At 34.7% G+C, this 23,949-nt stretch overlaps 1 protein-coding gene across 2 annotated transcripts in view; it reads right to left on the bottom strand.

The window, feature by feature from the left end:
* sas (stranded at second transmembrane protein) overlaps positions 1–23,949 on the bottom strand; it is an 83,520-nt gene that overhangs the window by 15,065 nt on the left and 44,506 nt on the right. For both annotated transcript variants that reach the window (XM_088261227.1, XM_088261228.1), the window contains exons 3-9: positions 7,195–7,748; positions 5,970–6,156; positions 4,713–4,827; positions 4,116–4,293; positions 2,630–3,041; positions 1,673–1,898; positions 403–611 (exon numbers count right to left, since the gene is read on the bottom strand). In XM_088261227.1, coding sequence (XP_088117353.1) covers positions 403–611; positions 1,673–1,898; positions 2,630–3,041; positions 4,116–4,293; positions 4,713–4,827; positions 5,970–6,156; positions 7,195–7,748 — 1,881 coding nt within the window. The remainder of the gene's footprint in view (positions 1–402; positions 612–1,672; positions 1,899–2,629; positions 3,042–4,115; positions 4,294–4,712; positions 4,828–5,969; positions 6,157–7,194; positions 7,749–23,949) is intronic.

Genomic DNA, 23,949 nt, shown 5'->3' with positions numbered 1-23,949 from the left:
TCATTTGGAATAAAAAATAATGATGCATATCCTAAAGTGTAAAGGTTAATCTAAAATATAATAATCTTCAAATCAAGCACAGGAAAATTAGATAACTTACCTAACTTTTTACATAGCTAACTCAACTACGGTCAACCAGTTTAAAAACTCCCAGGATGCCTTAAAATATACGTATGTATGAGATATTGGCACACCAGCTAACACTGTCAAACTATTTATAACCAAATAAGATTACGTAGGTTTTTTTTTTAGATGAGAGTTGCATTATTATTTACCTTGCTCATTATGTACAAGGTTTATAGATCATTAAGTGGAAATCTGCGTTGGGAACAGGAAGGATATTCTAGTGCGGGCCAATCAGGAACATTAAAACAGTAGGTTAGGTGAAGTGAGGAATATTACCGTTGGTGACGCAGGCCCACTCCTTGCAACAGGTGTCTCCGGGCGGGTGTGCGGGCGCGGGGCGCGCGGGGGGCGTGCAGACCAGGGCCCGGGGGGGCAGAGCCGGCAGGGGAGCGCATGCCGCCTCGCACTCCACGTGCCCCGACTCGCAGAAGCAGCGCTGGCCACACCCCGACAGCTCCATCGGCACCTCCGACCAGTTGGGGATGCTGGAATTATAAATATATTGGTAGAAGGTAGCTTTCCTGGCTTCGGAACATTCTAGAATGGACCGGGATGAGAGCTGTGGAGGAGCTGTTTCGTGCTGTCCAGGGCAGACAAGGTTTCTCCCGAGTGATGGTAACAGTCGGATGGACTCGGCAGGATACATGAAGAAGAAGATGGTTTATCAGCAGCGGCAAATCTATATTCTCGATATTTTCGGATGTATTATTCCCTGTTATATGTATATCTACTAGTGAAATCTCTAGTATTCTCCATTACATTGTATGGAGTGGAAAAAAATAATTTACACATATCAACAATTCAAATGTATAAAGCGTCCTTACTGGGATTCTTCATGCCAAGGACACATTTTACATTATATATTCATCTTCAGTGACATCAGATCTGTAATGTGCCATAGAGACTCTTCGAGAGAAGTGGTATAGCATTTGCAATAAAGTTAGTAAATGTTGTAAAAAAACGTGATACAAAATAGGACACGAAATGTCCAACACTTTAAAAATGTATAGAATGGATAGCCTGGCATTATATTGCGAAGCAAGTAGCAGTCTGTCTTCTCCTGTTGAGTTTTCTGTGCTTTTCTCATCACTAAGGCAGATATGGAGAAGTTACCATAAATAGACCACAGCTGACATTCCTCCCAATCCTCATATAAACTATTAAAACACTAAGGACGTTAAAGGTATTTCTACCTGTTTCGTCGATTGATGCTTAAGGATGGGAAGGGTATTTTTACCTTCTGTGCTGGCCTCATTTCAATATCACAAAACAAGGAATTATTTCATGTTTTCATATGAATATTATGTACCAATCTCTTTAAGGTCTAAACTATATGTACATGATTATCGAATCCTGTCGCCAGCGGTCCACAGGTGTAAAAAACACCTGTCCGAAATGTGTTAACATATAATAAAAATCCTTTTACAGTATATGAGCCTTGTACATCATAAGCGAGGCAAATGATATCTAAAATGAATCAAATTAAACTGGAGTTCCTATCATAAAACATCAGTTTTTGAGGTGAATATAGAGGAGCAATACTTACACATGGTCTTTGTACTGGCAGGAGCCGTTGCTGAGGCACATCATGGAGGAGGGGCAGCAGTGGGGGGGTTCGGGGGTGAAGGTGGGGGGGTCGGGGCCCCAGCGCTCGCAGGAGGGGTCCAGCAGCTCCAGGCCCTCGTGGGAGGGACACGCCAGCGCCATGCAGTGCACGCGCCCGCCTGCCAAGCACACGCACAATTCCTCGCAGCCCACGTGGAACTCCTCGTCTGGAGAAACACACTCATCACCGATACGCCAATTTAGCATAACTTATATATATAATCGGTTCTGGGAGGTCTGAATTTGAATGATAATTGCTGTCAGGGACTTTTTTTGACCTTCTATTTGACATTTGGGACATCAAAAACTCAGATCTGCTTATTAAAAAATCCTTGGTATTTTTAATCACCTTTTTCTACATTCCATAGTATATTGTGTGTAATTTCAAACTAGACTAGTATTCACATATAATATTAGGATTAAAATAAGATTCAAAACTTTCCTAACTTAATGTGACCTGATTTGAACTTCTCTGACCTGACCTAACCTAACCTAATATCCTTCTTTCTGTGCCGTATCTGGTCCCTCCGACATTGGCAACCACTCTAACGAGGGCTTCTCTATCTTGCGCGACCCAGAACAGCTCCCTCACATGTCTCATTGTGGTCCAATCTCTTATATTGCACGGCCAAGATGTTTGCCTTCTGCCAGGACCACACTCCCTTTCGATTTTCCCCATCAGTATCGTTTGAAGCAAACTATACCTCCTCCCCGCAGGAAGGGACCCAGTCCAGACATAACGTCTTTTAGCAGTTGTCTACTGGAATTGGCTCTCCTCAAAACATCCGAGTTGTTTGCTAACCTATTCTTACCATATATATACAATATTCACATTTGATGTTTAGGTTTTGATTGCTTCCAAAACCTTTTTTAAGTATTTTTTTAAAGGTTAACTCACCAATTGCACGGTGTTTCCCATCGTGAATGCATCCACCCGCTTCTTCCGACTTGGAGATATCATTGTCCTCCTTGAGCTTTGGTATACTGACAGTGAACCTCTTCCCAGTTTCCGAAGATCTCAGAATATAATCTCTGCCGTGTTCTAATCCATAGAGAAGTCCACGTTTCAGCTGCACTTCGGTCCACATGCTGCCGCCATCCTTACTCACCTCCAGATGAAATGGAACTTCAACAGAATTCTCTTTTCTAGAAATCACTTGGACGGTTCCATTAGCTAGAAGGTTGACTGCCATTATAGGTTCCATCTTTTCACCAGTGATCGGTATAAATGGAGTCTGTTCCCCGTTCAATTTGTTCTCAGAGTCGTTTGATGCTTTATCACTTATAGAGGTAGATATTGATAAATTCATCTGAAATATTTTTAAAAAATTATGTAATTTGGGTTGACATTCTACAATGTTGGGCTCATACTTTATTAGGTTTTGGCAAAAATGATAGAACTTTTCTTTGTCTTGAACTGTTTTTTAGTCTCGACCATTTTATAAGGCCATCTATAAGTGATTCAGATTTTGTAGGAGTTCATTTGAAATCTAATAAATGAATTTATCAGTTAATCTTTAGTGACTAAGTTGCTCTCAGTTGGTGTACCCATATTACCGCCCATACAAAGTCATTGAGTAAATTTGCTAATTTTATCTGTTTCCAAATAAGTTTTAGTATGAATTTGAAAAATGTAAAAAAGGAACATATAGAGACATCTATTGGAATTATGAATAAGTATTTTGACATTAAAATTTATTATTATTATCGATTTTATGGATTTACCAAAGAGGTCTGTACAATATTATATAACACATGTGCCTTTATTACAGGGTTGTCAATTTTCTCGTATTACGTCTTACACATTTCTCCATTTATAAATTCCAGTGGAACCTCTCATAACGAGCATAATTCGTTCCAGAATCTTACTCGTTAAGTGAAACACTCACTAAGCGAACATGTTTTTATTTGACTGGCGTGGAAGTCCCGGCTCACAAATGAATGTCGTAAAAAAGGGTCTTGCCCTTTCTCTGTAACTCGTTATGCAAAATGTCACTCGTTAAGGGAGCAACTTTTAAAGTTTTGTTTGCTCGCTTTGCGAATTACTCATTAGGAGAGGTTCCACTCTAATTTTATAGTAAATTAGTCCATTCATTATACTCTATTATTAATTGTGCCAAGAAAAACTTGTTTTTAGTTTATTTCTTCTAGTTAAGTTCTTTGTGAGTTCCCATATTTTCTGTGATAAGATGTGACAATCATGATATTTTGTGAATGTTTTGGTTGTGATTTTCACAGCTGTCGCATACTGTGTGCCAAACATGGGACGGGCATTATCGAAGGTGTCACAGACTTTGTGCCAACCGCAGATAAAGAGCTAAGTTAGAGTTAAGATGGGAGATTTGTGAAAGGTAATCCGATCAGGTTTTAAGGCAAATATGTACCTTTTCTGTGGTTGTTTCCATAGCAGTATTGGTAGTGCTGGTAGTGCTATTGTGTTTGGAGTCCTTGTTGGTCCCTTCCTCTTCATCCTGAGAGACATCGCACAGTTGGAGCTTGCAGCAGGAGTCTTTGGGATCCTGAATGTTGACACAGTCATCACGCTGCTCCAGTACTGGACACCTACAATTTTTTTTATTATTATTATTATTATTTATTTTGATACAGATGATGAAGTGAAAAAGCTTAGTAACTGTAGTAAAAAGAAATCAACAAGAATAAGGAAAAAAAGGAGAAAAGATCATTTAAGGAGTTACGGAGAAGTAGAGGTAGAGGGAACCAAAAAAGGGATGATGAGTTGAACAGTTATGGTTCAAATTATAGATAATAATGCTTCATGCATTTCGTGAAGATAATCAGAGATGGCACATTTTTCACAAAGAGTTGATTCACAAGGTCAAATTTTAACAGCGTTACTGAATACTGCCAACACAATGTTAAAACAAGTCGTCCCATAACTTAATTGACTAATAATTAAATTTAAAACCATTTGTACTAGAATAACAATTCATAAATAAATATTTCAATTATGCGGCACCTACCTGGGCATACATGAGATATTTCCTCTAGCTTCACATTGGCACACCTTTTCACATCCCTCGTTGAAATTTTCTCCAATGGAATATGTATTATTCCCAACCACGCACATTTCTTCTTCTGAAAAGATGTTAAAAGAAAACATTACTATTAAACTAATAAATAAAAACAAACATCAATTCATCTTAGATATGGGCTGTTTACTTAACAACCAGTGGGACCATCACCAAGAGATCAAAGTCAGAATAAAAATTGCAAGACACTGCTTTTTCAAAATTATTGACCTGCTTAGAATAGAATAGAAACATCAAACTCAATCTGTGTATGAGATTTGTACGATGTTACATCTCTTCGATGCTTCTCTGTGGTATCGAAACCCAACTATGTATTCTCACTCACGCTACCGCAAAGAATATTGAAGTATTCAGAATGTGGCATTATAGAAGATTATTCAAAATCTTATATGTTGAGAGAGTTTGATAAGATGTTTTAAGACGCGTGGGAAAAGAGAGCTAGAGTACTTTGAACATTTTTTGAAAAGAGAGAAATGCAAAACTTTTTACTACATGGTAAGTGGAAGGTAAACGCAACATAGGAAGAAGATGTATTATCTTGGTTTAAAAACTAGAGAAAGTGGTTCCACAGTACTAAATCGCTGTTTAGAGCGACTCCAGACAAAGTAAGAATTGCCAAGCTTGGAGTGGCACAATAAGAAGAATAATTCATCTTATCAAACACTTTTAGAGAAATCCAATGGACATTAAACCAGGAACTTCTTATATGATATCCAAAAGTCCTATGAATCTTTTCCTTTCTGGCTCCATCCTAGCTTCATCTCCTAAAATCCTCGCCCTCAGATTGCAGGTCCTTCTATCATTGACAACTTCACCTAGGCCATGCCTTCTAATCATGTTATCTTTCTGTAGCATCCATGAATCCTTTGGTCCTCCTCTAGATGTCTTTCGAGGAACAACCATGGTGATCGCCTGGTACAAGTTCCCTACGTTCTATGTGCCCATACCATCTCAATCGCATTTCCTCTACCTTACTATTGATATCAATAACACCCAGACTTCCACGAATGCTTAAACTCTTTATTTTATCTCTATGGGACACTCCAGCACTGAATTCTTTGGTCCTCCTCTAGATGCTTTTTGAGGAAGATCCATGGTGATCAAATAAACTTAATTGATTTAATTTAGGTTAAATGCTATAAATAAACTAGTTCATTCAATTTAGGTTTGTTTAAATAATATTCTTACTGGAGTCTGCAGCACAAACGAGAATAGCGCAGCAAGGGTCTTCTACGGGCTTGGCGGAGCAGAGAGGATCTTCCACGGCTCTACCCCTTCTGAAGAATGGCCCCTTGCAGCGAGGCTCACACTCCAGCCGGCCGCCAGTCATACAAGTGCACACTTCATCACAGTCCCTTTCTACACGAGAGCCCATCTATTAAAAATAAATCATAAAATATATACAAATTTATGGTACAGTAAAAGCAAAAATAAATTAACACCCCCTGGTCCGGGCCTGGAACCTGGATAATTTTTGTATGTATGCAGCTTTTGCTCTATTCAACTTACAATTAATTAAAATATTTATAGAATCAAATTTGCAGTCAGACATTTTAAAAAGTGTTAGTTACATTAGTAACATACAATTAATTAAAATATTTATAGAATCAAATTTGCAGTCAGACATTTTAAAAAGTGTTAGTTACATTAGTAACATATGGTATATAACCACCAACTGAAATTTAAGTCTACCAGTTTAGAGATCCACCCGTGTCTTCATCAGAACAATCACTACACCAGCTCGCAGTTTTCTGTATAGACCTCTGTGACCTACCATCTTCGTCTTCAACCCGCAGATGCATAACCTCCCTTAAGCAAACACCCTTAGTGCATTAACACTAATAACAAACTAAACACTAATAATGCATTAGAGGAATATTTTGTGTATGTGTAAGTGTGTGAATAGTCTTTTGGTAATGGTGTTTTGTGTTGCTTGCATGGTGCTGCAGTGATTGTCCTGACGAAGAGATGGGTACATCTTGAAACCGATAGACTAAAATCACAGCGAGTGGTTATATACTAACATCGAGAACATTTTGTGAAAACTAATGTTCATTGGGTGTAAAGTTGTATTACTTCATCAGGAACGAGGATGTGAGAAGAAAAACCCAACAGCCCCTCATACCTGTCCTGAAGAGGAAAAGATAGACATAGTTGAGACATGTCCTTAAAATGAAACCTGAGAGCATCAACCCGTCATGTTTCTTCTTCCAACCACGAGGATTCTGACGCCCTGGAAGACCGCTGATGACCATGTATCGAGTATACTCAGCGGAATCTCGGGATGCCGGACTGACCTGGGAGGAAGCCAAGGAAATGGCGCGCGACAGAGTGACTTGGAGACGTCTAGTGTTGGCCAAATGCACAACCTAGGGAGGGAACATGGAAAAATAAGAAAAAGAATGTTACTTACTTTGTATAAAATTCCAGAATCGATACAGGTCGGTTCTATGACTTCTTTAGAACTAGATGTCGAAGGTACCAGAAGAGGTTCAAATGATTTTGCTGATGCTACTTGACCGGGTCTGTTCAAAATTCTTTCCTCACCAATCGCTTTCACGCTATTTACTTCTGTACTGCGTTCTCTAACTTTATCTATTTTTGGCACAAATTCTAAATCCATGTCATCATTATCCATGCTGACATCACTAAGGTCTATCTTGGAACTCCTGGCTGAGTTCTCTGATTTATCTGAGGAATTGTTGATAGCGTTGGCCGTGGAGCCCTTGTCTGCCGCTGATATGTTCATGGCTCTGCCTTGTTTGGAGGAAGGGTCTTCGTATTTTGGTGCCGGGACCACTTCGTCTTCTTGCATCATGTTGAGAGCCGGGATCGGAGTGGAATTGAGCACTCCGGGAGAGACTGTCACAACATCTTTGGTTTTGACACTTTGATCTTTGGTTTTATCTGTTTCTATACTTGTGTTACTTCTTGATTCGGCAGGTAGAGGAGTCGGTAATAAAGGTCCTGAAAAAAGGAAAAAGGAAATTAATATAATACAATAATAAAGGTCAGGTCAAGAGTGGACATAACAGGTAGGTATGTATGTATGAGGAGATGCATGGATGTGGAAGAGGCGAGGAATACTTGCAAAGACAAAGTAGTATGGCAATCTATTCTCTCTGTCTACCCCTGCAGAAGAGCGGCGTCTCATTCTAATTTAAAAGAAATTCCTTAATAACAATTTTCACATGTGTGGAAGTCCCCACCAAAAACTTACATTTTCAATATTGAATATCACAAAAAGTCCTTTAAATGCAAATCTGTTCTGTTTACTGTATTCTATCGAAATCATAATTATGGTTGTGATAAAATGTGACCAATCCTGTGATAAACCAATATGAAATTATTAAATCGTACCAAAATGTAACAATTTTACAAGTTAGAATTACTAATTACTTAAAATCATTTATAATAATGAAATATAACGTTTTGGCGAGGACCTCCACATATGTAGTATATATTTATTTAAAATTAAAATTCTCTCCCTGTTTTCGCCCCCTTAATTATATTATCCAAAATTGTTTTTTTTAACATGTATTTTTTGTAATTTCAATGTTAATCTAAATATCATATGTCATATCTGTAACATGAACGTTTGTATAAGATATCCATAGGTATGTATCTACATGAAAAAAATCACTCCCATACGAAAATCCAAATGCGAAGACCCCCCAAATTTCAAAAAATTGTAATGTGAATGGGTTCTTTAATTTTTAAAGATTATCTGAACGCCAATTTTTATATTTCTTTATTTCTATGTTTATTTCATTACATTCAATGTTTTCTTGAAAAAATACGCCCCCTTTATCAATTCAATTTTCGTAAAATGGTAAATCAAGTATTTCGAAAAATTCTTTCTCTGCCTGTTTTTGCACGATTTTTTTTTAAAGTTATGTAGTTGTTTTGCAGATTTTTAACGTATATTCCCAACAGGTATATATTTTTTCTATTTGCGTAAAATTTTCTTGTAACGTGTCTGCAATGACTATAATTATGTTCTCCCTACACGAGACGCATGTGGATATGTGTTACAAGATTAGGTGGATACTAAAGAAATAATTTTTTAATCGGTATACCTATATTTTTTATATGAAGTATAAGAGCTGAATTAAAGGCAAGGGACATTGCGTAGACAAAGAAGTAAGAATCCTCTCAAGATAGTCAAGTGTAGTAGCGCGACAGGTGTACAGGAAGTACTGCCGAGTGGAATCGCTCAGCGAACCGGAAACTGCTGTGGGAACTTGTGTTTATATCTTCCTAATGGTACCAAATTTACGATTATGTAAATTAATTGCGGTAGGTACCTGTGTTAGACATCAATTCGGAGGTCAATCAAGGCTACTTGCCACAACTACAATTGTTTAACTTAAACAGGATATGGCAGCCATTTTCTCTGGTAAGAGGGAAAATCTGCTTATAGCCGGTACAGACACACTAATGCTTATGACTGACCACCCGGTATTTTCAGAATTGCAACCCGGCAACCATTGGGGTAGTGTACTAGTAGAATTCCCAACCTGGTGACATTACAGAAAGGTCGCTTCACCTTGAGCCGCCATTATGAATGTAAACAAAAAAACGAAAACACGCTATGGCATGACATTTGACAGGGATAGATTGATTTCCGCCATAACTGACAGTAAAGGGATGTCCATAAAATGCATGATTGATGGTAATTACTATAGAAAATTGCAAAAGATAGAGACAAAACGGATCCTGCGCCACATTGCTGCGAACATTCGCCCGTGTGTAGGAACGATCGAATTATTCGTCGCATAACTTACAACATTAGCAACGCTTTCTTGTGGAAATTTCCTTCCTGAATTTTCTATTGTGATGTCAAGTCGATTCTAGGTAGACTATAAACACATTACCTAATAATCGTATTGCAACTTTGTATATTTTTTCGTTTTCATTTGTGAAACTCGAATATACATTGGATTCGAAAATACGCGTGTTTCTATTTAACCGTGACAGGTATTTTGAAAAACAGTTTTTTTAATCATCGCAATGGCAGTGCCATCTGTTGAACGAAACAAAAACACGGGCGATATTAAATATTGCTCCAAGGTGACGGCAGCGTGCTTCTAGACAGTGCTGCTACTTAGCATTTTTTACGTTTTTCATTGCATTGTTTTATACATTTTTAATATAATTATTACTAATAAATTGCAGTATAAATGACTAACCATCACGCCGCTTCCCCGCAGGGGTAGGCAGAGGAGAGAATAGAACGCCACACCACTGTCTTTGCAAACATTCTTCGCCTCTTCCACGTTCATGCATCTCCTCATACATACCCGCCGATTGTTTCGGCTCCTAACCTGCTAGTTAGTTTTAGTAGAAATGTGTGCTTCTATTTTCTTTCTTCTCCATTTGACCAGTCCGAGTCACAGAAGCGCGCTGCGTGGTATATAAATAAATGTGTCAAAAGGTGTTCGAACCAAGTTAATTTAGTTTTGAGTAGGAATTCAAATAAATTATAGCAGAGAATTTGCATATCAGTGAGCAATAAATAGCGGGGTGAATAGAATAATCTACTGTGTGTACTTTACGTTTGACAGTTGGATAGTAAGGAAACGCCTCTTTCTTACCGATTATTGCTACTTCATAGTATGGTACGTATTCACAATAGGCACACACAATTCCACCGACCATATTATATGCTAATCGGTCACATTATCAAAGCAATTACGATATTGTTTTGACTGGAGAATACCTGCGATAGTTAAACTAAGTAGGTAGGTACTCTGAAAATTCCCGCCACATTCTCGGTTCAGGTATAAAAATATCCAAAAAAACAACTTTTCTTTTAAAATTTTGAGTGTGTCCAAATACTTGTTCACAAATCTGGATTATTCCAATTATGGGAGTTATTAATCGTATTATTATTTGACATCTCGACATGGATGAAGAAGAATATGGAAGTTAGGGCATTTACGGGGCTTAATGGGTTGAATGGTGAGTGGTGGTACACAATGTATGAAATGTTTACTCAATCCAGCCAATGTCAGGTTAAGCCTAGACATCCATATCCCCATCTTAATATACTCCTTCTTTGTTGAGATATCAACAAAAACATTGATATGAATAACTTCTAAATAGAGGAAATTCAGCATATCGCTCACTCCTTTCAAGAACGTCATAAATCAAAAATCGTCAATTTTCAGGTGTGCGTGTTTTCGGAATGCCCAGAAAATGTATTCCAGCAAAAGCGGCATATTTTTAGCTTAATATTTACCCGCTACAGGGCAGAAAGTGTTGTTTTTGCATTTTTAAGAAAAGGTATTGTTTAATATTTTTTTTTAATATATTAAATATTTTTCAAATGGAGAAAAACCCTTCAGGTTTTACCTAAAAATATCTGTTGCACAGTAAAAAGTTCAATAAGTAGCTTGATATTTATTTTTAATACATTGTATTATATTTTTAAACTTTAAAAACGTTCTCCTGAAAAATCAAGTTTTTTGATTTATGACGTTCTTGAAAGGAGTGAGCGATATGTGAAAAAAATTAGACACACTGGAAATATCCATATTTATATTTATTTATTTGTATATGAATCCAAATTGTATTTCATTGAGCCAATTGTTGTATCAATAAATTGCAATAATGAATGGTGAAAGTGAAATGAAAGTCACATTCGTTACAACTAGGTAAACTAATGGCAAATATATCTATTGTGAATTATATCACATTTATTGAAGAAATACAAGATTTATTTTATGTAAAACTGTGAAAGTAAGAATCGGAAGAAAATAATAAATAAGTGGAGATCGATTAATCTAGATACGAGATAAAGTGAAATAAAACGGAATGAGTAATTGTGCATTTAGTATTTATAGTTAATGTAGGTGAGTTATTTATGTATCAATTGTTCAATCAAACACAGATTTTTTGAGTCTACTAAGTTGGATTCTATTGTTAAAAAACCCGAATGAAATTCGTTTTAAAATGCCATAACTAGGCGAAACAATTGTCACAATATAAATTTTGATGTGTTTTTTGACAATAAAATAACTTAGACTCAAAAAATCTGTGTTTGATTCAACAATTAATACATAAATTAAAATAGAATTCTACAAATTAAACGCCAAATTAATAAATAGGTGTGTTATTATTTCAGCATATAAATAATTGAAATATCGGTTAAAATATTCAATTCTCATGAAAAACCATGTTATTTTTAAATTATATTAATAATAATATTAATAATAATATAAAAAAACCCTTATCCGCACCCCAATGGTGCATAGGGCACTGTTTCATATAAACGCAGTGTTATCTTGATCGTTTACACATGAAAGAAAGGTGATCAGCCCTCCCCTTCAGGTACTAGTCCAGGGTAATATTGAATAAATATTACAGTGAAAAAAACACTTATATTTATTTGACCCCCCCCTGGGAATCGAACCCGGGACCTCCAAAACGGTAGCCGAGTGTGCTGACCATTACACTACGGAGGCGGACTTATATTATATTAACCAATTTATATATTTTTTATACAAAGAGAAATATTTGTGTTTTTATCATTTAGAAAGTACTTCAATTTCATACTATTTCTGTGAGCCTAAGCGGATCATTATTAAAAATAGGTATCAAATTGTGGTAGAGTGGGTTCGAACTCACAAACCCTGACTGAAGAGTCCGCGACACTAAGCAAGGGACCACAACCCGACACATTTGTTAATGTATTGTTTATGAAAATTCCTGACTGTAAACAGAAGAGGAAGGTATCATATACCTACATATTATTAGACATCTTGGTGGAACTGCATTTTATATAATAAAATAACAACTAAACTGGCAGTTTAGTTGCAATGTATGGAAGTGAAATATGGAGTTGGCAAAAGAAGGATGAAAGTAGACTGAATGCAGTCGAAATGGGATCTCTCAGAAGAATGTGCGACAAAACGATGTATGATAGATGTTCGAATAGTGAAATAAGGAAGGAATGCAAAGCTGAGACAAGCATTATCGATAAAATTAAGAAAGGTGTGTTAAGATGGTTTGGACATGTAGAACGAATGAGTGAGAAAAGATCGGTAAAACAAATTTATGAGGCGAATGTGATTGGAAAAAGGAGCAGAGGAAGACCGAGAAAAACTTGGCACGATCAAGTATGCCAAATACTTGAAAGTGGTCAGGTTATGAGTCGGAATCGGCGGGTATGTATGAGGAGATGCATGAACGTGGAAGAGACGAATAATGTTTGCAAGGATAGAGTGGTGTGGCGTTCTATTCTCTCTGCCTACCCCTGCGGGGAAGCAGCGGGATGGTTAGTTAGTTAGTTATTTACAACTAGTCATATAGTTTTTCCACACATATTTTATTTGACCGGTGACCGGGTTTCATCATTGCCTAAGCTCACACAAAAAGTATAAAATTGAAGAATTTTGTAAATTGTAAAACACCCATATTTTTCTTTTTTATTTATATTTTTTTATTTGTATTTTGTGTAGTAAATAGTCAGCAACCAAGAACTCTGGTCTGAAGAGGTTATGTTTAGTGCCCGCGATGGATACCGTTACCAAATGTGCTGCTGCGTGAATGGCAAACAGGAATGGCGATGGTGATCGCATTTGGAACAATATATTCTAATTAACATTGTTGTAATTCTAATCGTATCGTCCGCTCTCGAGACGTTGCTACGAGCAGTTAGTATCGCTGCTATCGGTAATACGAAATATATATTTCAATCGGCTTCTTACGATGTCTATCTTCAATAACAACAAAAAAATCGAGCAAAAATATCACAAATACGTTGGCAAAACTTTCAGTCGGTTCAAAGAAGGAAATAGGTAAAAATCGCTATCATTTTTGGACGATTGTTCAGTACCCCATGATCTAAGGAATAAAAAAATTATGTCAACATATTTGGCTTGCCTTATCAGGCGCCTTTGCGTAGTTAGGTAGACGCTCGACTGCGAAACTGTAGTCGCGAGTTCTATTACCACCAATTGAAATATGAATTATATATTTGACATATTTTTATTTTTATATAGTTTGGCATTAATTAATATTATATATTTAATCAATAAACGAATGGACAACGAATAGCGAAAACATATAAATGTAGACATTTTAAAATGGCAAGCGGAGAACTAGTAACAATAAAAAATAAAATAAAACGTTGACATCATAACAAAGATGAAGAAGAATATGGAAGTCTGGGTTATGATCTGTCATGAGCTGGTTAAATGATCACTTTACTTACGTGCAACATTTACCATATATGATCAATCTCAGACTCTGTACATGAGTTCACAACAGCCATCTATGTTGGATTGAAAAAGCTTTTATTTAGTGGACACCTTTTTATTTGTATGCAAGATTCGAATCCCGGATTATTTTCACATACTGGGAAACTCCAGAAAACATATAATTTGTATTTGGAGCACTAACTTTGTGATTTTCCATTTTATAATTAAAATGTAACTTTGTTTTAAAATCACTATAAATTTTATGGTGATTATAAAACAAAGTTACATTTTAATCCAGAAAACAAGATTTTTTTGGTGTAGTTTATAATTTAACCAAATATTTTTATTTACAACATTTTGAGTGTGTCCAAATACTTGTTCACAAATCTTGACCTTGCATACAAATAAAAGGGCTTCTTAATTAATAAATAAAATGCCCAAACTTCTATATTCTTCGTCAACTATATAATGTCAAAATGTACAATAACTCCTTAGTGGAGAAAATTCAGATTTGTAAAAAAGTATTTGCACACACTCAAAATGTTGTAAATATATATTATAATAAATGGTTTCTTCTTCTTCTTCTTCTTCTTCGTCTTCTTATTATTCTTCTTTTTCTTCTTCTTCTTCTTCTCCTTCTTTTGCTTGGTGTAGATCTTGTGGCCTGTTTTTAGGAGGGATAAGACTCCTGCGATGTCGATTCCCAAAAGTCTTAATTGAAAAAATAAATCCTGTTTACTACTCTTAATTTCTTTAATTTCTTTATTAATTTCTTTATCCAAAATGTGTATTAGACAAGTGGTAATATACTTAAATGCTCGTACACCATTGTGAGTACCTTTGTATGTAAGACAATACGGACAGAGTGTGCAATACTGCTACAATTCCACACAAATAGCTTAAACAATGATCCATTGTGCATTATATTTTCCATTCGTGAAATATTGCACGGGTAGGTGGTACAGATATAAATTATCATTAAAAATCTCATGTCAAACGGAGGCTTTTACGTTCAATTATTTATTTTTATTTTTTTGACACGCGGTTTTTAAGTAAAGATGTAAATTTATGTATTAATTTTAAATCAAACACAGATTTTTTGAGTCAACCAAGTTGTATTTTATTAACAAAAAACACATAAAAAATTATATTGTGACAATTGTTTCGCCTTGTTAGGGCATTATCAAACGAATGTGAAGATCAAATGGACTACGGTCCTTATGTAGCTATACAATTCTAAGTGACAGTTTTAACACGTGCAGCCAATAATTTATGGGAGACAACAGTAGCTAATGGGGGATGTAGGTATGTACCCTTATATTTGTTTTCTGGGAAAGGAAGAATTTATTGACATGGCCATATTTTAGAGATTTTAATACAATTGTTGGTAATATTATTTTTAATAATAAATAAAGATGTAAAGGCGGTTTGAAACGTTTTTATTGAGATGTTTTAAAAGCAAAAAAAAGTTTTAAACCGGTACGAAAGACATAGACGATGAAGTGAACTTCAAACAATTTTCTAACAAACAAACTTTGTATTTTTCTTGCTCAGTCCGGTTTTCAACAGTTTAAAATTGGTCAACTTAAGGATTAAGTTTAATAGTTTTTTTTACAACAATAGTCAATCGTTTTTGTCAGCCAATGTGGTATCAATTTCCAACTTTTAGTTGAGGTGTTGCTTGTGTTTTTATTTTATATATTTTTTAATGATCATTCAAATCAAAAGGATTTAAAAAATGTTTTACAATTAAAAATTATTTGCTATTTCCCTTTGTTAAAAATAACCAATAATTAATAAAATTGAAAATAACCATTAACGCGACGTTTCTTGAACGAACGAAGTCGCTTTGTGGTAATATTGATCCATATTTAATTTTCATTTTACTTGGCAAATACCACTAAGTTATAGTGGTATTTACCAAATAAACGTTCAACGGTGTTTGAAAATGATGCAGAATGCATCGAAACACGTGTCACAATAGATTTTGAAAAAATTACAAAACGGAAATTATCCACAATGATTGAACCACTCTTATAGAATAAACGTATATAATTTATTAGGGATTATGATGATTTTAACTGGATGAGGATAGGATACAGTGATAAGGACCGGTCTAATATATTTTACTGTGGACATTTCATAATAAGATCAATCTTTAAACATCTTTCGTGAATTCGAGCAATAGGTTATTACCTAGAAAAGAGAACGGTAAATGAAAATTGTCACTAAAGTAGGTCAAATAGATTTATTATATTTTTATTATACGTACATGTATGAATTTCATAGCTAACATTTATACTCGTATATTACCTTGTACAAATGCATGAGTGTAATCGCCCGAGGCGCTGCAAAACATATATTGATCTGTCGAAACCAGTTAGTTCATAATTTATTACTCAATTCATAAATACGTTGCGTGATATCATATGTGCTAGGAAGCTAAATCTTAATTCAATTAATCAAAAGAAGAAGAAGGTTTGTGAACAAGTATTCGGACACTCAAAATGTTGTTGTTATTATGTACTAAGGTGGTGAAAATTGATCAGTAATCAAAATCTAAGAACTTTGGTTTATTATACATAAGTATTACTAGGTAGCTCTAAGTGAGTGACTGGTTTCTAGGAGGGAAAAATTTAGAATCCGCTTGCCAGACTATGCGGGTATGCACAAGATTGCGGCTCAGTTGTTGTCACCAATGTGTCACCAACGTATCCAAATTCCTAACAGTTGTGAATTAAATAACTTTAACATTTGTATGCAAATCATTTGTATTTACAACAGCCATAAAATGTCATTTTATTTGACACATTTTTAGGCGGGAAACGCTCTTGCCCAATAGGATAAAACCATAAACAATATAATTTGTTTTTGTCTTATCTCTGTCAGTCGTCCATTGTATTCAATAAATAAACTGCGAATCATCTATCTTATATTGTTTCTTTTTATTTTAAGCATAACAGGCTTTCTGTTGCAAATGAAAGGTTAAAATGGTAATATAATAGACATCAAGCCCAATTTGTTGTCCAATAAAATAAAGGTTAACCATCTCATTTGAGACCACACCAAATGGCGGTCAATAAACGCAGGTAATAATCTGTTTCAACGGTCAGTTATTACCTAATAAATAATGCCCAAAAAAGTGTACGGTCGATTTCGCTGAAAAAAAACACATAAAATATACAGAATATATAGTGTGTATAATATTCAAATTTACCCTAACGTAATAGGCAATCATTTGTTTATTAATTGATACATAAATAATATTATCGCGTTGATGGATCGAAAAATCGTAAGTAACGAATTATTCGGATTCGGCGAAGTTATTACTTAAATCGGTTTTCAGATTTTATCATTCGACACATCAGCGACCGGGATTCATCGAAACCTACATCATTAGACTAATGAAGACTGATGATGTCGGTTGCGTCGAAACCCGGTCGCTGGTCAATTGAATTTTATGTTGAAAAACCCAAATAGTTATTATTTTATTAAATAAAATTCAGTTCCCCCAAGAAATGGCAGTGAAAAACTTAAATTTAAGGAAGTATACAGTACTGTCCGCCTCCATAGTGTGATGGTCAGTACACTCGGCTACCGTACTGGAGGTCCCGGGTTCGATTCCCAGGGATGTGGTCAAATAAATATGAGTGATTTTTTCAATCTAATATTTATTCAATATTACCCTGGACTGTTTCCTGAAGCGGGGGGCTAATCACCCTTCCTTCATGTGTTAACGATCAAGACAACACTGCGTTTATATGATGCAGTGCCCTATGCACCATCAGGTTGCGGATGAGGGTTTAAAAAAGAATACAGTACTGTACCTACTCAAGTACTGTTTATTAGATTAAAATTTAAAAAGTTAATTGATTGAAATGTACGAAAGTACCTACTGCATTATAAAGTTCCTGACTAATCTGAACTTTTCCAAATCCAAACAGGCCACAGCCCCAATTGGTTCGGATTTCCGGGGTTCTATTGTCCGTATTTATATCGTATTATATTGTTGAACATTCGTTATAATTCATTCCTCAATTTGAAATATTTCTACCACTAAATGATAATTTCCTACGTGATGTATGAGGAATAACAATACATCAAAATATTATTATTGCATACACGCACACAAACACATACAAGTAAGCATGATTGACTAATAAATGTATAGTCTGCACGTCTTTATGCGGCAGCAAGTACCAACTCTCTAACTACAATATAATTTGATGATTACACTTGGATGGACCAAAAAAATACAATATATGTATATACAATAATAGACACATCCTCAATTAAAACTTGTTTCGAAACCTATTGGAAAATAAACTAAACTATTTGCGCAAGGTTTTTATATTACAGGTATTTATATTGCCATAAGGTTTTTATATTACTCTAGGCAACTAAAAACTGCTGAAATGCGAATGGTTTTTTATGAGGTCAAGGGATATTGCATCCCTCATGTCACTGGGACCATTATTAGGTCTATTATGACATCCCTCTGTGTCATAGCTCACTCTTAAGACCTACGTGAGTCATGTAGCTCACGACCTGTCTTGGTGGTAAGAGCTTCACCGGAGTCTAGTAGTGGTCCTTCAAGGATGCCAATGCTTAGATGGTCAGCTGGAGTGCCCTTAGAGATAAAATAAAGAGATCACGCAGTCGTGGAAGCCTGGGTGTAACTGATATCAATAGTAAGGTAGAGGAAAAGCAATAGAGATGGTATGGGCACATAGGACGTAGAGAACTTGAACATATTGTAAATCAGGCGATCGCCATGGATCCTCCTCGAAAGACATCTAGAGAAAGACCAAAAAAATCATGAATGCTACAGAAAGATAACGTGATTCGAAGGCATGACCTAGGTGACATTGTATATGATAGTAGGACCTACAACCTGAGGACGAGGAGAGCTGACCCTAACAATCTACAAAGACGATAAGTTAGGATGTAACAGAGAAGAAGAAGGTATTAATTTTTCGGCTACAGAAAGCCATTGGTAACAGCCAACAGAGACCCGGAAGGCTGACCAATGTTTAAAGAGCAAACCTATTTAAAACTACATAGCATAGTATTACGTGTCAAACGTGCAAAACAAAAATATATATTGGATATTTTAGTTTTTGTTGTTCAGAATATATATTGAAAAAAAAATTATACGTTTTTTTAACTCCCTACCATTCAATTATTCATTTCTTTTCGAAACCATATATTTATTTCGAAAGAAACTTTTTTTTTAATATGAAAACGGTATTTTAAGCAATAAAAAAATCAATTACGTCAAATGTTACCTGGGTTTAAAGAAATTTAAGTTTCGATTTATCCTATATTGGGCCTTAAGCTTGTTTCATTTGAACATAAAAAGGACGAACGATACATGTTTCATATCAAATTGAGATACATTTAAATAAATAAATCTTAGTGATTTGGTCCTGTTATATAAAATTCTTTAAAAAAATTCGGACAGTCCTGATCTCCTTAATCAAATAAAGCTTAGCGTGCGTCGAAGAGGAACTAGGCAAAAATCTGTATCCGCAGTATTTGTACATAATACAAACTATGCCATGTTCTCTCCGATTCCGCCGCTTCACATGTTTGCCAATGCTTTTGATAGTATAGATTTATTTAATATATTGTTATCCACCTTGAAATCTGTACTTTCTAAGCATTTCTTCTCCATGTTATAATGGATAAATTTAAACGTTGTGTTTCACTCTCTCTTGCTGCTCGCTGATAGTGTGTGAAGGAGACGTGTATTTACCAGTGCTTGCTATTTGTTATTTTATTATTATTTTATGTTTAAGACTTTTGTTTCTCTATTAGTGTATTCATTAGTGTATTTTTATATTAGAAACTGTTTATATGTATCATGTTAAAGGCTTTAGCCGTTCAATAAATAAACACATTAATTTCCGTATGGAATCGGTGTCCTGGTATCTCATTGGAATCGTATCGGAATTAACGAATCTACCATATACATCAATGTATAGAGAACGGAGATACCCCACGGAACTGATTAGGCATCAGATTACGTAATGCATGACGCATGCCAGGAATTCTGAGACCCTCGTATGCCGACTAGCTACACACTCACACACACACACACGGGCAGGGTAGGTGGGAACACAATATACCGTCCGACCTACCGGAAACTAAGAAATAACAGAATAACCCACGTGCTTGGTTGTAATATTACTTGATTTATTACACAATTGTACGTCCTTCTTAAAAAAAAACACGAAAGTATTATATATGTTTAAAATATTTTTTGACTGAACTAACTTATTGATATAACACTCTCCTTATCATTCATCGTTCATTTACCACTAATAATAATAATACCACTTAAAAATCTACTTCACGACTGCCAGTTTGGGAATAGGCATTCCATCATCAAGTCGACTATAGACTATATATATATATATATATATATATATATATATATATATATATATATATATATATATATATATATATATATATATATATATATATATATATATATATATATATATTGTATATATATATATATATATATATATATATATATTTATATATATATATATATATATGTATATATATATATATATATATATATATATATATATATATATATATATATATATATATGTATATACATATATATATATATATATATATATATATATATATATATATATATATATATATATATATATATATATATATATATATATATATATATATATATATATATATATATATATATATATATATATATATATATATATATATATATATATATATATATATATATATATATATATATATATATATATATGTGTGTGTGTGTATATAACCATTCCATCATAAGTTCCAAGAATCAAAATCCCAACAAAAATCGCACTAATATTTACTAAATCCTTTCCGAAGCCCATGATTTTACATCTTGATCCTTTATAATGAATGATTAAGAAAGCACTGCTTGGATCCGACACAGTGCCTTAAGCACCATCGAGATAAAAAAATGAGAAGACTGCCGTCCGAACAATAGAAAACCGGTATTCTTATTATCCTCACACCTGCAACTGAATTAGATCGCTATTTTTTTATTATAATATGTAATGGGTCCGTTGTGAACCGTGCCTTACAAGAGTTCCCCCCCCCTCCCCGCAACCTCCCCCCAGCACCCCCTAGGGTCGCGGAATGCGCGAGAAGCCTCAGGTAGAGATCGCATCTCCCTCTCGCGCCATCTCCCTCCTCCCTCCCTCCGCCTCACAGCACAACTATGATCTGGCTTCTATTACCTCCTGAATCCGCTCGTCTCCTGTCACTCCCGGTCGAATATTCTGTAATATCTCTGTACCCTTTGCATGTACGAAACGTAGAATTGGAGGAGATGACTATCTACCATTCTTTGAAGGACAGCGATGCTAATAATGCGAATAATGGTTCAATTCAAATGAATATAAACGCATCTCGTTTCGTAATACATATTTAAAATTTAAAGCCATATCGTTAACCTTGGTATGCTCAGACTTCTATTTTATTTCGTATAAAAACGATAAATAATTATTATAATGAACAACTTTATTTTAAACTTTATAAAATAAAACAACCACTTTTTGTGTTTTTAACCACTTTTTATTTGTACTTTTTTTCCAACCGGTTTCGACAACAACCTTGTCATCATCAGGGTTAAACGAGTATATGTTTAACCCTTTGTTGTAACTTTATAAAATATGCCACAAAGTTTCTGGGAAAATATACAAGAAAATACTTTCTTTCAAACTAGCCTTTAGGTACCAATCCAAGGAAATATTAGATAAATATTAGAGTGAAAACACATCGATTTATATGACCCCCATGGGAATCGAACTCGATTCATCCACCTTGGTAGCCAAACACGTTAACCACACTACGAAGGCTGATATTTCTAGTACAAGTATGGATGTTTTAGGAGTGTCAGTATCGATAAAAAGTTAACAGTATAAATCTATAAGGTTATCCATGAACGTATGTATTTTAGCTGAATAAATTAGATTGTGCTCAAAGGTGTTCTAAGTCTTTTAAAGCCCTACAATTTGATTATGAATAACGTATTATGAGTCCATACAATAATCCCTTACAAATCCTTGTATAGTGAGCATTCTGCATGGCTTTCAAATCGCAGATTTGTATGGTATTGGTCTATACTCTTTACGATTATTGTATGGTATTGAATACGTCTTGCAAACTTGAAGCCTTTGGCGAGAAGGGCTCTGAGGATATCGTATGATCCGATCAAAGGATTTTGTAATTCATACGTGCATAGGGGATAAAGCAGTTATGTTTGAGGATTAATTTGTATTTGTAAAAGACGGACAAAGACGGGCTTTCTGAATGAAATTGTGCACATAGATAGCTACACGTCACGTGTTATAATTTACATACATTTAACTAGGGCTTTTTTTAAACAAAAAAGCTCCCGGAACTAGCATCATGTCAAGCTTTCATCAAACAGATTTTATGCAAAAATAATGTATGCATGTTTAGCCTTAGCTTAATATATTCGTGTGTGTATCTGTGTCTGTATCTTCTTCTTATTAATATGTATGGAAATATATTTCTTTTTTATTTAAAAAGTGTTTCGCCGATAAGACAAAGTTAAACCAACCAAGAAAAACTAACGTGGCGAAGTAAGGTCAGTTTTAAGAGCAATTAATAACTTAAAAAGTCGTTTTTTTAAAAGCAATACTAGCAGTACATTGCGACTAATATTATAAAGGTATTTTTTATTATTTTTAATAACTGAGAATACAAGTATTATAAATGTGTGATGTATATATTTTTTTAACATGAGGTTTACGAAGAGACACTGTTACTTACAATGTTAAACTGTTTCCGTGAGTAAATTTCTTTAAAAAAAAAAATATATAAAATTATTTAAAAATTAATTATTACATGGTAAGACAAACCCTTCACTACTCTTCCTCCTTCATTTCCTCGCCTATACAACCATAATGTCTTTCACTCTGAGAACCTTCACTTACGTCATCAGCGTGTCTGTATCCTGTCGAACGATGGCACAATTACCCAGATACTAAATTTGGCTTACGCAAAATTCTAAAAACAAAAAATTATTAACAAAAAAACATAAGTCATTTTCAGACTAAATAAACACTTCATTTCCTCTGCGCTAAAAATACAATTGTTAGATATATTCAACACCTATGTATTGAGCTTCTTGAAATATATGTATATCTTAGTTCCGGTAAGTACACTGTCGTCATTAAATATTGCAAGAAGATGAAAACATTGGGGAAACACATATTATGAGATCACATTCGAAAGGAATTCGTCGAATGTCATGTAAATTTCTCAAATTATTTTTTGACATCTCATCAAAGATGAAGAAGAATATGGAAGTCTGGGCATTTACGGGGCTGACGACCGTCATAGGATGGTTTGAGTGTAACTTTGCACACGTGTAACATTCACCAATTCTACCCATTATTGACAACCACACTACTCAAATTCTTGGAAGTTCTATATATATGAACCAATTTAGAAACCTTGTTCTTGAATCACTAGAACTTCACTAGAGACTGGTGAGATGTTAAGAAGCTTTTTATTAAGCAGAAACTCTTATATTATTATTTTTTTCTTAGATTTTGTGAACAAGTATTTGGACACACTCAAAATGTTGTAAATAAATTATCTGGTCAAATTATAAGCTTAAATAATTAAAATGAAAATGGTATTTTCTGTCGTTTCTCATGTGTGTGATTATAATCCAGGATTCGGACCTCATATACTAATATAAGAGTTTCTGCTTAATAAAAAGCTTCTTTACATCTCACCAATCGATGTCTTTAGATTTTATCAACTAGAACGGACACATTTGCTAGATATGTCGTGTATACAATAGAGCAAGATATTGCTGCAGTCCGCATAACAAGTCATTCATGTTTTTAAATACTATAATCACACCGTTACATGCAGGG

This window comes from Brachycentrus maculatus, unplaced genomic scaffold (assembly GCF_059751285.1).
Source record: "Brachycentrus maculatus isolate JH-2025_06_01 unplaced genomic scaffold, ASM5975128v1 h1tg000152l, whole genome shotgun sequence".
In the NCBI taxonomy this organism is placed as follows: domain Eukaryota; kingdom Metazoa; phylum Arthropoda; class Insecta; order Trichoptera; family Brachycentridae; genus Brachycentrus; species Brachycentrus maculatus.
The sequence above is the reverse complement of the archived record's forward strand: the minus strand, read 5'-3'. Positions and strand labels throughout refer to the sequence as shown.